At 39.8% G+C, this 15,640-nt stretch overlaps 1 protein-coding gene across 2 annotated transcripts; it reads left to right on the top strand.

Moving 5' to 3' along the window:
* Positions 1-1,076: 1,076 nt before the first annotated feature.
* Positions 1,077-15,083, top strand: morc3a (MORC family CW-type zinc finger 3a). Of its 2 annotated transcripts, none has more exons than XM_073473104.1 (19): positions 1,077-1,147; positions 5,564-5,636; positions 7,756-7,888; positions 8,160-8,384; positions 8,703-8,864; positions 8,951-9,095; positions 9,212-9,340; positions 9,499-9,618; positions 9,711-9,808; positions 9,926-10,030; positions 10,129-10,257; positions 10,986-11,060; positions 11,227-11,269; positions 11,415-11,504; positions 11,661-11,763; positions 11,843-11,915; positions 12,045-13,068; positions 14,550-14,743; positions 14,889-15,083. In XM_073473104.1, the coding sequence occupies exons 1-19, from the start codon at positions 1,109-1,111 to the stop codon at positions 15,040-15,042; spliced, it is 3,114 nt and encodes a 1,037-aa protein (XP_073329205.1). In that variant the 5' UTR covers positions 1,077-1,108; the 3' UTR covers positions 15,043-15,083. The 2 variants fall into 2 exon arrangements, with proteins under 2 accessions (XP_073329205.1, XP_073329206.1); XM_073473105.1 differs by having other exon boundaries at positions 8,160-8,386; positions 8,708-8,864.
* Positions 15,084-15,640: the final 557 nt, after the last annotated feature.

Here is a 15,640-nt window from a genome sequence, read left to right as displayed (position 1 = left end):
AGTGAGTTTGCTGTCTTTTGCAGCTGTGCCTGATGCCATAAGGCTGTGTTCTTATCAAGACATGCTTTTATCATACCTTAGCTTTTTGGGTGGATTAAGATGGCGTCGATCCAAATACTCATTAGTGTTCAGCAGCTGTGGCCTTGGGCCTTATTTGAACTCCTCATTAGTGTTCAGCAGCTATGGCCTTGGGTGCGTTTGAGGCCGTTTGAGGCATTTGGCCTTATAAGGTGTTCATCCTTGAAATACCCCATTATCTTTCAGCTGCTCTGGTCTCTTTACTGCATTTTGAAAGTAATAGAAGTGCTGTATACAGTAAAAGTGTTGTATAATTTGGTTACGGTTCACACTCATAGGTTTTACAATACATTGATTCAACTGATAGGTGCTCATTCAATCAACTGGTGCAGAATAACACACATTTCAGACCCTACTCACACGTCTGTCTGAGCAGATTTGCATTGGCACACAACTGTTTCAAGGCAAAAGGTTAATTGAATACTCGGCTTACTGGGTAAAAAAGATCACAACTTAGTGTTAGACAGATGACTATTGTAATGAAGAAAGGCTAAGAGGACGAGCTTCTGGTGTGACTCCTCACAATATAAGAAAAGATTAAAGGTATCACATTGCTTTTGACAACATTGTGTGAGAATAGTTATTGTTACCACAGAAAATGTGTGCTTTTATTTTGGCAAATGTAGAACCGGAAGCCATGTTAACTCAACATTTACTAACAGCTTAAAAACAAAAATAGATAATATTACTATGACATTATTGTAATAACAACGACAAATAACTATAGTACATATCAGTGATATTCATAGGAAAACTGAGCATACAATGTAAAGAGAAAAGATGAGCAGACAGGGAGTTGCATTGGACAGTTAACTTACTTGACGTTTCTTTAGTTACATTTTTTTTTTTTTTTTTACATATTTTAAAGTAAAAATTAATCAGTTAACCCAAGACTATGTTAGAGGGGGTCACTTTTATGCTTAAGAGTTGCATAATCATCTGAAACTCGATTATTTACCGCAACAGTTTCGGTTTCCCTTCGCCCACGTGACCTCACATCCTCCTTACCGTCATCTGTATTTGCGCCAAGATGGCCGCGCAAGCAGACCGCGGTGTCCCGCTCAGCACGGTGAGTCCAGTTTCCTCTTCTGTTTTGTGACATTTTTATAGTCAACGAACGGATAAAGTCGACTAACGTGGTTAAATATATCGGACGCGTGCTGTTTGAAATGCCATGTTGGTAGAGAGTCTGCGGAGGTCTGTGGTCTCCTCTGCTGCGTTAGCTAGGAAGTGAGTACCAGGCTGCACCACACACAACCTCCGGCTGCGGAGAGCCTGTGTGTCGCTCTGCTCTTCCTTTACACTTTGTGTTTACTCCACTACACATGGCAGTGTGTTATTATGTGTTTGTAAACAGTCCAATGAGGTGCGGGAGGTGATGACGGAGCTCCTTAAGCGGCACGATACATTCACTCTCTTGCGTATTATAGACATAACTTGACTTGAGATGTGAAGCTACATGTGTGTGAACCTCTAAAGAAGCACATTTGAAATGTTTCTGGGCAAATACATAAATACAGTACATTTATACATAGATTTTTATGTGTATAGATTACACGGATAGATATGCACTGTATACGTATACATATCATAAAAATACCCCTTTATTGACAATAATTCTCTTGGTCAATGTTTTTTTATGAACATACATTGACATTGACGGGCAAAGGGACATTATATGGGGAAGTAAGCCAAATCATTCAGTGGGGATTAAAGGTGCACTATGTATTACAATGAAGTCATAAACTGAGTCAACAAACTGACCCTAAAGGACAGCACAGTTTCATACTGTTGTACTTTGTTTATATTTGGCGGACCCTGCAACCTTTCTAGCCTCAAACTGTGTTCTGGGACCTTATTTTCCTCTGAGAACAGCTTGTTTATTCAGTTATGGGGAAAAAAATATTTCTGAGTTTGTATTATTACCTCATTTATATATATTTATTGTATTTATCCTTCAAAACTAGATAGTGCCCCTTTAATACATTGACCAACACTGTGCTTATTGCATGTTCTGAAGAAATACCATATAAAGATTTAATTCAAATGGTGCTTGTTTCTTAGATATTTCACTTAACTAATGTTGTGAAACTATCAGATTTTCCTTGGAAGAAGGGGGTAACAGTGACAATTGTATTTCTTGATACATCATCAGAGAGCACCAGTCTTCAAAAACCGTCATGTTGACGTCTGTGGTTTTTTCAACGTGTTTCCCCCAGTGTCTTCCTGTTAATCTAAACATGTACCCACTGACTGTTTATAATCATATGGATGTAGTTATAATGTGTTGTGACTGAGATCCTGACCCATCATACATCCTGGAGAGTGACAAAGTTATGTGAGTAGCTCCAAAGTACATCATTACATAATCGGCATCAGTAAACAGGACGCTGTCTGACTCTGTCACTCGCGGGGAGGGATGCTGTTTTCTGGGGGAAAGTTCACTGAAGTCTCGGTCAGGAGGGCTGACCGTCGCAGTGATTTGTTTCAAGACAGTAACTACAACAACACAATAGTGGAAGGCGACAAACACATGGTGAGTTAAAGTTTTTTGCTGGGGACAGAAGAGTCGGTAGGATAGACAGGATGACACGTTTCCACGCTTTGAAGTTGAGGGTGGGGAGGCGCATTACTTCGTAGGCATTGTGTGTGATTCCAATTGAATTCCTTTATCATGGTGAAGAACAATAGAGGAGAGTTGATGAAGTTATCCTTTTGTGGAGCGGCAACAGAAGCTGGGGTTGCTTTGAGTTAACAGGTAGCAGCAAGTCTTTTTTTGACAGCATCTGTGGGTGTCAGTGGTGTGTTGTTTAAAGCTCAGTTTATTGCTGAGATAAGTGAAGCACTCTATCGTCTCAACTGTTTCATTAATCATACAGGTTTGGTCGCGGTTGGAGTGATGGGCTCTGCTGTATTTGCTGGAAGCGTTTATTATCAATTCTTTCAAATCTATAACCGCTCATAGCAGCACTGTCTGCCTGTGAATCACTTCAAATCATGGGGTTTATTAAGGCCAACTTTGTCCTCTGGTTTGGTAGTTAACTACTGATGTCACTCTTGTTACTCCACTTAAAGGATAAGTTTAACTTAAAATGAAAACTCTCGTTATTGTGAGGGAAATTCCCAAATGTTTGTTATTCTGATATGTTATTCTTGCATATGAAACTTAACAAGTATAGAAGATGTGTTAGGAGTGAAAACATTGTGTCTATGGGTCTCCCATGGTTTATGTCATGTGACAGTTTTATGGTTGCAGAGTATATGGTTTCAGAGCATATGTGACAGAGGGTTGAAAAACCGAACATAGATAAGACAACAGACTCTTGTCCAAGGAGTCCAAGGAGTTCATCCTGAGGAGTATTTTTGTAACCTTTCTGTGTAACCTCTCCTGGAAATATGTGTTCTGAGAATGGTTGGTATATGATATATAAACTATGGGATGTACGTGTATGTTAAATTTATGTTAACCAGTGGAGAAAGTGGAGATAATGGGAGTGTTATTCTAAGTGGTCCAGATGTAACCTTGTGACCTCTACAATTGTGTGTATTGGATTTCAGTCAACATCTATGTGCTGCTGATGTGTGACTCTTGCTTGCAAGCAATAAAAGAACTTCTAGAAAAGAAATATTGTGTCAAACTCTTATCTGCACTAGACAAGCGACGGGTTTTCAGTTGCCACGACATTATCTTCTTACCCACATGCCGATAGAAAGTTGGATGAAGTTTTGTCATCCACTTAAGGAGCTCTACAGCAGAACAGCGTTACAGCATTCTCCTGAACAACTGAAAAAAAGTGAAAGATTGAATGAGGAAAAGGATGAAATGATCCATACAGTTAATCGGGCGTAATCCAAGTCTCCATGTGCCCCGAGATCCCAGTCTGCTCCCGGACGAGCTTTATGGGACCGTTTTATGTTTTTGGTTTGTTGTTATTTTTGTTTAGGTTGTTTTTATTCACAATCTTGTTCAATTGTTTAGGAAAATGCTGCAATGCTGTTTTGCTGTAAAGTGGCAGATATTTTTGTGGACTACGAAACCTCACCTGACTTTCCATTGTAAGGGAAATTCTCCTTGTTGAAGTAGAGAGTTGCTAATTCTCTGAAGAATTTTAGCCTCAGTGTGATGAATCAGATCTCTTTGACACATGCAGCATGGAGAGAGGACCCACAGTGTTCTCTGCAGTCTTCCAAATGTTTCTGACTTAAACACAACAGAATAGGGGTTACATTCTTCACGACAGTTGTTAATTACTCCTGCTCCATTCAGTGACCCCCTGAATTTTGTGTTGATCATGCCTTTCCCAGGGCAATGACCCTTTGATGTTTTATTGGACAGCAAATGTCATCCTATCTACTGTCCTGTTAACACCCCAGGCAAGGAGAACCGCCCCTCATGTGACTTCCTGACCTGTTCTTATACTAACAAACTCCCACACCTTAGGTGAAGGAGAATCTCCCCTGCTCTCACATTCTGATACGTTCTCTACCATATAATGATTTCTGAATTCAAAACTATTTAATTCCCACACCATCTGCAGGAGCCTGAGTAGAAAATGACAGAATATTTATTTTTGAGTGAAAACATCTGTACTATTTTTGCAGTTCGTATTTAAGAAAAAAAATGTTCTTGACATGTGCCAACAAACTTAAATCAAACTGCGTTATGAAAACACTAACTTTAACACTAACTAACTGCAACAAAACAAATATATAATTTAACACAAAGTTTTCTGAAAAATGTTCTACTTTTTCATGTTTGTGTCCTCTATTTCCATTGGTTATCACACTGTGGGACAAAAAGTCTCGACACCACATCACAAAAGTGTCAACAACAACATTTGTGAAAACAAAAAGATTTCACTGTTTCTCTGTCCAGACAACACAAGACATGAGCTTGTTTCAGCATTCAGAGTATAATTTTGTTGGGGGCATCGTCTGACAGGGAACCTTTTGTTGCATTTCATCCCACTCTCATTCTTTCTCCCCACATTTCCTGTCTCTCTTTACCATGAAATGTCAAATAAAAGCAAAAATAAGAAGACCACATAATACATTAATTATTACACTTTAGGCCTATGAGATACAGTGATTGTTATTTTAGTTTTAGTTAAATTAGTGACAGCACAACACTGAATAAGAAATCAATATAAAATAAGCAGACTTGTACGTGTAAACCTTTTAGAAGATGTTTAGTTTTTTGGTAGATCCCATAATGCTCATTCTGTTTTTGAACAATGACACATGTCTTTATTCATAGAAAAATACTTGGAAATCATAATCCTCTGCCTGTGTAAGGCACATGCAGCTGTTGGTGACTAATAGACTAACTATGTATCTTCACCATTAAAAATGTTTGTGGCCTCAAAATGTTGATGCACTTAAGGCTAAAGACATCTTGATTTAATTTAAATAGACTGGGTTATGAAAATAGGTTTGAAAACCATATGTAACTATTGAGTCATTTTTTTATTTGTTCCTCTTGCAGCTCTGTCCCAAGTTTCTTCATACAAATTCCACCAGCCACACCTGGCCCTTCAGTGCTATAGCTGAGCTCATAGGTGAGTCATCATCACATGGTTGTATATTCACGATAAACAGGCTGCCTGCTTAAGTTTCGATTTGACTACCTACAACCTACTAGTGATGTCCTCGGGTGATCTGCATGATTAACACTGTTGGATTACATAATGATCATGTGACTACTGGATGTGCTGTTTATTTTTGTGAATAAATCCAGCTATGTTTAAGTACATTAAAATGCAATTGGGATGCATTTTCTCAGTCACTGGGACAGATATCTATGGAGTGTTTCCTCTGTAATTGTTTTGAAGCAGTGGTGGCAGGAGTTAATTATTGGCAATTGTTCCAAGTCCATTGCTGTTGGTCCTAGTTTTGGTTCTAGTGCTATAAGTGATTACAGCACTAATATTGTTTATACTTAGTTAATTTACCATGATTAAAGGTCTACTTCTATCCTGTGGACCTTATACTTGTTTGTGTTTTTTTATAATATATCTTCTATTTCATCTACCTGTGGTGTTAATGTTCTTGGTGGTACGCCACTCCTGAATGAAGGTAGAGGCAACACTGGAAAACAAAACTGAAACTGAAAACAGACATTGTATTTGCATTAACCTGCAGCAAACATTTGAATTTAACAATTCTCTTATAACACCATTGTGTTTAACCACACCCCATGTTTACCTGATAGCATCAACATTAAAATTGCCTAATTCAAATAATAACATGTAAAGTGTATGGTCATTGATGAAATGCTGTTATAAGAACAATCAGGTTACCACTTAAAATATATTCCAAACATGTGAAACAATTGGTTAGTATATATATTTTTTAAGGAATTAGTTTTACTGTGTTTTCAGTTGTCACCAATTTAACCTAAATTGATTGTCCTGTAATTTGTACAAATCTACATACTTCAGAACTAAATCATAACCAAAAATGCTGCTCTGAGCTTTGTTCCTTGATGTGTTTGCTGTAGTCTTATCCCTTATTAATGTATGCTTAAGACACTTCTCTCACTGGTCTGTGAAAGCTTTTTAAATAGTGATGACCTCAGCTGGAGAGTGAGCTGATGTCTCACTAGAATGCTGAGTTAAAGGCAGCCACAACATGTTGTATCAAAAGAGTGCAGTGGTCAGCCTGTAGTTCAAATTCAAGTATGGTATATTAAAGTGGTACTTTGCTATCTGTTATTGGTTTATTATCTGATAACTGATGCTCTGTAGATAATAGAGGTGTGAATCTTTACTGGCCTCACGATTCAATTCAATTACGATTCAGCTGTCAACGATTCGAATGCAAAACGCTTCTCAATGCATCTCAGTGTATGGCATCCTCAATGATTTATATTACTGCACATGGCTACTTTTTCATCACTTAAATTTCCCTTTTATTCACATAGTCTTTCCAATAATCATACTACAGCAGTCCTCAATATAAAAACTGGATCTTTTCAATACATAAACATTGCAAAAACAAAACATTGATCCATCTGCAGTGACCTACACGTTTGTTGTAATCTACAATAATATTGTTTTCACATGGCAGCTTTAAGATAAGGCATCTATTGACTCTGCTGCACACACCTCTCTCAGAGTTGGACAGCAAAGATGACAGCGCCTCTTCAGATCTGGGCTGAGTAGCTGGGCTTGCTGTGACAGTTATTATTTATGGCTGCAAACGTTAGCTTCAGGTGAAAATGCCTAACTCAGCTCAGCATGAGTCTCGTCCAGTTCGTGCTTCCCAGCAAGTTCATAAAATCCATCATGTGCCCAACATGTCCGTTTTAGGAAACACTCAGTGAGTTTTTTAATCACTCGCAGATGATCTCTGCCTCCCTCCGACATGCTTCCTACATAAGTAACATTAGCCTAATGTCCGCCCACAATTCAAAGCATGGGAGCAACACATCCTACCGTGCAAATAAGGGAAGAGATATGCCTTGCAAGCAGTCGCTAAAACTGCATGGCAAAACTCATTCTACCCTGATAAGGCTGTTTTTTACCATTTGCATCTTACTGCACCCAAAAATCCTGGGAAAATATCAGTCGGTCCTCTGTACAGTTTTAGATCAGTGCAATGTAAGAGCTTTAAACGCGGGAGATTTAGATTTTCATGTGAATTTAAGTTGCCCTTAAAAATGTTTTCATTTTTCAGACAATGCCTATGACCCAGATGTCAGTGCCAAACAGTTCTGGATTGATAAGACTGTGGTTCAAGGACAAGAATGCCTCACCTTTATGGATAATGGAAATGGACTGGATCATGAAACGATGCATAAGATGCTCAGGTAAGGACACTGCTGCTTGATACTTTATGTAAAATCATGGACAAATCTGTGTTACCTTATATTAACAAATATTCATTTTGCTAACAATTAAATGTGGATATTTGTTGTTTGTTGTAGAATTTAATGATCCACTTGATTTTGACATTGCACTGACATACCTCATAATGACTGCTTAAACCCTTTAAAAACAAATTCTATATGTGAGGCTTTATTTATGTATGAACAATGATACGATTCATATACTCACTAAACCACATTTTTCCCCCTCAAGCTTTGGTTACAGTGACAAGACTGCTATAAACGGTCTAGAGCCAATTGGTATCTATGGCAACGGTTTCAAGTCTGGATCCATGCGTCTGGGCAAAGACGCCATCGTCTTCTCCAAATCAAAGAATACCTTGTGTGTCGGGATGCTCTCTCAGACTTACCTAGAGGAGATTGATGCTAAGCAAATAATCGTACCTATCGTCTGCTTTGAGAAGGGAGAAAGAAACCAGTATATCCTTTACCTACTGCAGTAAGACATATTGTGTCATCTAAATACATGAAGTGTAAATGTATATGTCTTCCTTTTTGATTGCCATTTTTAAAGTATCATGTGTTGGCTGGTTGGCGGCCTTCTCCTGTTTATAATTACCCTGTTCTGTATCACCTTTTAAAGTCCTCCATGTTTGTTTGTGGTTGCCTTCATGCAAATTTCCTGCCTGCATTTGTGCATTGTGGAGGAATGCAAAGCTTCATCCAAATGACGGCCCTACCAGGCAATCTTTTTTCCATTTGTCCAAGTGTTGCTGCAAGTTGTCCTTAACTTCAGCTTACTCAGGGTAAGAGAGGAGCACAACGCCAGTCTGCAGGACATCCTGTGCTACTCTCCTTACAAGACACAAGCAGAACTGCTCCAAGAAATCAATGCCATCAGTTCCTCCTGGTCCACAGGGACAACCGGCACACGGATCATCATCTGGAATCTCCGCAGGTCTGTCTTCAGTCCACACCTACAAAGATGTTTACTTCTTCCTGAAACAACAAGATTTGATTTTCTGTTTTCCCTTTTTGCAATAGAACATCTACCGATACAACAGAGTTTGATTTTACGAGTGACCGTTATGATATCCGAATTCCATCTGACATCTACGAGGCAATGAACGACAAATCTCCACATCCAGGGGTGACATCATACACTCCTGAGAGTGTTTACTCACTGCGGGTGAGGAACAGTAATACATGTTTCAAAATTTCCTAATCATATCATTTATATGCTTCATCCACACAGTCACAACACCAAATTCTTTTTTTAACTTCCTGTGTCTTTAATGACTGTAGGCGTATTGCAGTATTCTCTACCTGAAGCCTCGGATGCAGGTGGTCATACGTGGTCAAAAGGTGAAATCTCAGCTCATTGCAAAGAGTCTGGCCCTCATCCAAAAGGACCACTACAAGCCCACCTTCCTGGTATCCTTTCATCACAGGTCCTCTTGTGCTGTGCTTTTTTTTTGACAATTCTCCCTCTAGTTTAAAATGTACGTTGAGTGTTTATAAATGTGTTTATTTGGAAACATTATATATGTGAACCCCTCTATGCTCTTGAGTTTTCCTTAATGTTATTTCAGACCAGACGTGTTCCTATCACTTTTGGTTATAACACCAAAAGTAAAGACCAGTATGGCGTTATGATGTATCATAAGAATCGGCTCATCAAAGGGTATGAACGTGTGGGCTGCCAGCTCAAGGTGAGTGTCTGTTGTTTTGGTTAGTTACACACATTTCCAAGTGCTTCGTAATGTCATCATGCAGTGTTCTTATGAATCTTTGCCCTCTCCAGGCCAACAACATGGGTGTGGGGGTCATTGGAGTCATAGAGTGTAACTTTCTGGATCCTACCCACAACAAACAGAGTTTTGATCAGACAGATAAGTACAGGTAAGGGCACTGGTGCCATACTGAGTTTTGCTCACATTAGTGTGATTATATTCCAAATGCATTTCTGTGAGTTTGGATTTTCCACACAAAAGATAAGTTATCTATGTTTTGGTTCAGGAAAACTATAAACACTTTGGGGACCAAACTGGAGGAGTACTGGAGAGAAATCCGCCACAAGAGAATAAAAGAGAATCCCGACTGCATCCCAGTGGAAGATACCATGTCAGTACATTTTGAAGTGACAGCATGAATTCTACACCTACATTTTTCTCACCATGTTGTCAAAATGCTCTGTTATTTGCCTCTATCTGTGTCCTCAGGAAGCGACCAGATCAAAACTGGGCACAGTGTGATAAGTGTTTGAAATGGCGCAAACTCCCTGATGGGATCGACTGCAGCAAGCTGCCAGAAAAATGGTACTGTGCTTTGAACCCTGATCCTCAGTTCAGGTAAGCAGAGCATTAGCCAACAATCTGTTGCAATAATCACAGTGTGATGTGCATGGTTCATACGGGTTCTGGAAATACTTGAAAGTGTATGAATTTTAATGTGGTGTATTCCAGGTCTGAAAAGTGCTCGGACTTTTGATAAAGTCCTTGAAACTGCTTTAAATTGTAACTGCATTACTGTCATGAAAATCCCTACCCGACTGAACTGTTACATTTATAGATAAAGAAAAAGGAACGCAAACAACAGACTGGCCCAGCCTCATGCTGCTTTCCCTTTCTGGATCAGCTAGTGATAGAAAACTGATCAAAACTGAGTATTAGGGTGCGCCCAACAAATGCCAGATATCTATTTATGATACAGGATACTTTATTTTATATATATTTTTTATCTTCTCCCCCAAGGACAGGATGAAATGACCCATGACCAGATTATAATAGTAAATGATAACACAGCATTGTGAGGATACAGCCATTTCATACACAAGACGTCGCCTAGAAAAGGTGGATCTACTGTGATCAGCTGTGACTCTGTTTGTCTGTTATAGTGTGTGGTGTTCTCCAAGGGGCATGATTCATGAAAAGGTTCCCATACCAAAGAGTTATACAGTGACAGTAAAGTACTGAGCAGGCAATGGCATTCTAATGGCAGTCTAACCCAAACATAGCTCGGACTCAGTGGATGTTTACTTATGTTTTCAATATTCTAATTCTCTAATTTGCCCTCCCAGGAGCTGCGGGGTAGAGGAGGAGCCCGAGGACTCAGATGATGAGCAGCCTTCATACCGCAAGACCTACAAACTACAGTGAGTCCTGCTTCAGTGAAAAACACTGCCACAACATTTGCCAAAAATTGAATTGAATAGTTAGACTCAATAAGAATAGCACATCTTTGTTTTAAACGTTTTAACAGGTTAACTGAGCATTAGAAATGATCATAAATAATAAAAAAGTGTGATTTATTTTTTACAGAGAGCGGGAAGAAAAAAAGAATAAAGAGATGCAAAGACAAAAGGTACGGACACATCATCTGCTGTAAATCGTCTGCCATTTTTCTGCCTTCTGTTACCTCCTCATGATTTGTATTAAGTAGTTTGTGATATTAGTGATTTTTGATTCCATAAATGTGATTAATAGCACTTGGGGATTGTTTTTTCTAGGCAGAGGAGGAACGGAAGCGCAAAGAAGAGCAGGCTCTGGCTGAACTCACCAGGCAAAACCAGGCCCTGAAACGGCAGCTGCGTCAAACTGTACGTTTCCCATCTGATACCAAAGGAATAACACTGACACTAATGATAATGATTGTGTTAACAAAATTTCCTCATTAGAGAAGTGGGTGTGGTTTAGGAATATTAATTATCACAAATGAAAAAAAGCTCTTTTCTTTTTGTTGTTCTTCTCAACAGCCAACCGTTTCCCCCATCCCCACTACCCCAAGGAGCAGAGTTAACACTCAGTTACCAAAAAGGGGTGCTGTAAGAGCTGAATCCTCCACCATTTCTCAAGCTGGTAAGAAAACTTGCTCTTTGTGTGTGTGAAAGAGAGAGCGTTTGACAGAATATCAAATGTCTTTTTTCTTCTTTTCTAGCTTGCAGCCCCTCCAGTAGCAGTGGTCTTCCAGTTATTTCTAATGTGTGCTCACTGTCAGCAGGCATCCCAAGGTATGTTTTTGAGTTGTTTGTGATCTTAAGCATACCACAGAGAAGGTTTAAACAGTCTCAGTGTGCTTTAAATATATACATTTTAATTTGTTTAAGAGTCATATTAACTGTGCTTTGTGCGCACTGCAGGGGGAAAAGAACACAGCCTTCTACTCCACAAAGAACACCCAAAAGACCAAAAGTTAATGGACATCTTTTCGGCACCCCTAGTACGTCCAAATCGGTGGATGTGAGCCCAATGAGCTCGCCATCAGTGCCTGTTGATAATGACGGAGATGATACTGATGATGATATTTTCATCTTGGAGACTGACAGTACCCCCAAGCCAAAAAAGCCAGGCTTTGATTTGACTAAAGTGAAGGCAGAGAAGGAGCAAAGTGAGGTCGGCATGTTGTTGGAGTGCAGTGATGATGCTGCTCTGGATGACCCCTCAGAGACGAATGCCACAGGTACGGGCTCTGCAGTGTCAGTGACAGCTGTGGGAACCAGTCCGTCCCCCCCAGCACCACCTGCAGAGGTGGCCAGCATCACCACCCAGACAGATGTAGCCAAAGTGAAGAAGGAGGAGGAAGACCTAAATCAGACTCAAGGGGAGGAGATAGCAGGGCAGAGTGACACTCGCGATGAGAATCAAGGAAAGCAGACTTTGCAGAAAGGAGAGACAGATCATCTTCGTCGCGAGGACGATGCTGGACCTTCTTCTGCAGATGTCAGTGACAGGAGAGACTCTCCACTTCACTACCCCAGTATGATAGAAGTACAGGAACAGCAAAACCAGCTCTTAGATCTCATGGAGGCTACAGCTCTGGAAAGAGACGACTTTAAAGAGCAGGTCCGAGCACTTACCTGCCAACTGCAAGACGCTCAGAGCAGACTACAAGAGCTGACTCAGGTCAAGAAGGAGTGCTCTCATCAGGCCAGCCAGACAGAGGAAACGGAGGGAGGGAAGGACTACAAAAGTCTGTTCGAGAAGGCCAAACAGAAAGTCAATGAACTGATTAAGGACAAAGAATCTTTATTGGCAACTGCTGAGACCAAACCCAGTCCTGCGCAAGGGGAGGAAGAGGACATTGATGAGATCACACTGCAAGTTGACCGTTTGATACGGGAACTGGATCAGAGGAACAAGGAGAGGGATGAACTGCGCTCACAGGTCAGTGGTCCAGCTGTATTATACGTTCAAAGTAGAAGACTGGCAATACTTGTACTACTGTATTTTTCTTAAAGAAGTATTTAAAGCTCCATTATAACTTTTTTACCTTTAAAATAACTTCAAAATCATTTTGATGGTACAGTGTCTCGTAATAGGGTGAATGGTGTCTCTGTCTCAGCCACTCTGCCACCCTATCTCTTGTTTCTGCACTGTGTAACTTCAGTGAGAGGGTAGGATCACAGCGTTACATACATGTTTACTTCAGCGTACAAGGAAGGAATGCTGGCCCTTGCAAAAAACTGGGCTATCCATACAGTTGAAAGGTACAAATAATTTTAAACTACTACTACATGAATAGAGAAAACAGAGAGAAAGTGCTGTGGTAGGTGCTTGGTTTTCGCCCGTTGTTCATCTTCTTTTTTTTTTTTTTAAGCCTCCGTTTTCACAGTACAGAAACAATAAGGCTGCCACATCCAGTTCACAAACTTTCTCTTTTTATTGCAGATAAACAGTCAGTATGTTTCTGAGAGCATTTAACGCGAGAAAAAAGTCTTATAGGTTTATAGTTTATCGGCACAGCGTAGTTTGACAGTAGACAGTTTGATCGGAGTTTGGTGAGACGCACCTCTCTCGATCCAAGAGAGCGCACTCCAAGTTTTATAGAATATTACTGAGTATTTATGGTAGCGGGACAGTGTATATGGGATTGACTCCAAATAAACTACAGTACCCATATTGGCTGTAATGAAGGAGCTTGTCACAAAGTAAAACAATGTGGCTCACTGATGTGTTTGCCATAGTTTTCAGACAATATGGAAGACCAACAGACTTATCTTGTAATGCATGACATTTCCCTTATTCTATCAGATAATGAATACAGCAGGGAAATGCTGCATGAAAGCGTGAAGTTTGATTCTTGGCCTTTGGGAACATTTAACTGAAATGAGTAATCAATTAGTTGTGAACTATTAAATAATTGCCAACTATGTGATACTCGATTGATCTGTGAGTCATTTAAGGAAAAAAAGTAAATTCTCTGATTCCAGCTTCTCAAATGTGAATATCTTCTAGTTTCTTTTCTCCTCTATGACAGCAAACTGAATAACTTTGGGTTGAGGATAAAACAGGACATTCAACAAATCAATTAATGTAGAAAACAATAGATTAATAGACATTGAGAATGATCATTAATTGCAGCTCTGTGTTAAATGCTTGAGTCCACTTCCTCGCTTTTCCTCGCTTTTGTTGCACATTCCTCCTTTGCACTTCATGTAAAATAAAGGTAACTATAAAAAAAGAGTTATGTAAGATGCCACAGTTATATATGATCATTGTCTTTTGCATTTGTTCTTTCTATATACACTTTGTTTGCTAGACCATGTAGGTTTTTGTCAACCTGTTTCATTGATGTTGACCTGCTCACCCTTCCTCTTTTATTCATTTTCTTTTCTCCTGGGGTTCATTGTTTGCTGCGCCACCAGTTGGACAGTCTGGAGGAGGAAAGGGCAAACCTGGCATCCCAGTGTGAAGAGCTCAGGCTGAGCCTGCAGCAGGAGAGAGAAAAAGCACAAGAGGCACACAGAGCCACTGATTCTTCTGCACAAACAAATCGAAAGGAGTCGGGAGGAACAGCACCAGCCTCTGGCACAGATTCAAGCTCAGATACATTCAGAAGGTTGGATTGTTGGAACATTTATTGTCTTTCATGGTGTATGAATTACCACTAATTGACAAAGCCCTGTATGAATGGAACAGCAGAACATCATTGTAAATGTTTTTTTTTGTTATTTTACGCCTTGTGTTTCTCTTTTTGCCCACAGTTTGAAGGAGCTTCGGTACAACATCGGCCGCCTTCTCATAAACCGTGTGCCTGCACTGGACCTGAACCAAGTGAACTATGAGTGTAATGTAATCGATGAGATCCTTGAACAGATTCTCTCCAGTGAAGAGTCTTTCATGCCAGTAGGGACGTAGGACAGAGCAATAAATGAATAAACAAATCATAAAACCCTGGATGCAAGTCTGCCACTCCACCTGTAAATAAGAATACAGATTCTTATGAGTCTGGGACATTAAGTCAAGTTTATTTTAAGGTGTTTAACATCTATATTGAACGCATTAAAAAGGTAAACAAAAATGAAAGACAGAGACATGGGTGATGCCATATTTGATCCATATAATGGAGAAGTGCAACTAAGGGCTAGTACTTCAAGGAACAGTTCAGTTGCTGTTTTATGGTCCACAAAACATTTCTAGAGCTTCACAGCAAAACAGTGTAGCAGCATTCTCCTTAACAACCAAAGTAAACAAACAACCCAAAACAAACCAAAATGGCTCCATACAGCCTGTGTCAGGCGTGATCCAAGTCTCCTGAAGATCAACAGATTTCGACTGAAAGGTAATCAATTCAGGGTCTCTGGGCTTCTGAAAACTTGGATTATGACGGACAAGCTGTAAGGAGCTATTTTATGTTTTTTTTTGTTTTTGTTTTTGTTTTTTTAAAGCAAGTCCCCATCTACTTGAGTTTTCTTAGGAGAACGCTTTCCATCAGCATGGGGATGAGTAGATAATG

This window comes from Pagrus major, chromosome 9 (assembly GCF_040436345.1).
Source record: "Pagrus major chromosome 9, Pma_NU_1.0".
Taxonomy (NCBI): domain Eukaryota; kingdom Metazoa; phylum Chordata; class Actinopteri; order Spariformes; family Sparidae; genus Pagrus; species Pagrus major.
This window is presented reverse-complemented; position numbering and strand designations above follow the sequence as displayed.

What these genes read in the sequence shown, in the direction of transcription:
- morc3a (XM_073473104.1), top strand. Translation starts at nt 1,109, where the DNA reads ATGGCCGCGCAAGCAGACCGCGGTGTCCCGCTCAGCACG. An exon ending in GCGGTGTCCCGCTCAGCACG is followed by an intron (nt 1,148 to 5,563) that starts GTGAGTCCAGTT and finishes TTCCTCTTGCAG; the next exon opens with CTCTGTCCCAAGTTTCTTCA. An exon ending in AACGGCAGCTGCGTCAAACT is followed by an intron (nt 11,505 to 11,660) that starts GTACGTTTCCCA and finishes TCTTCTCAACAG; the next exon opens with CCAACCGTTTCCCCCATCCC.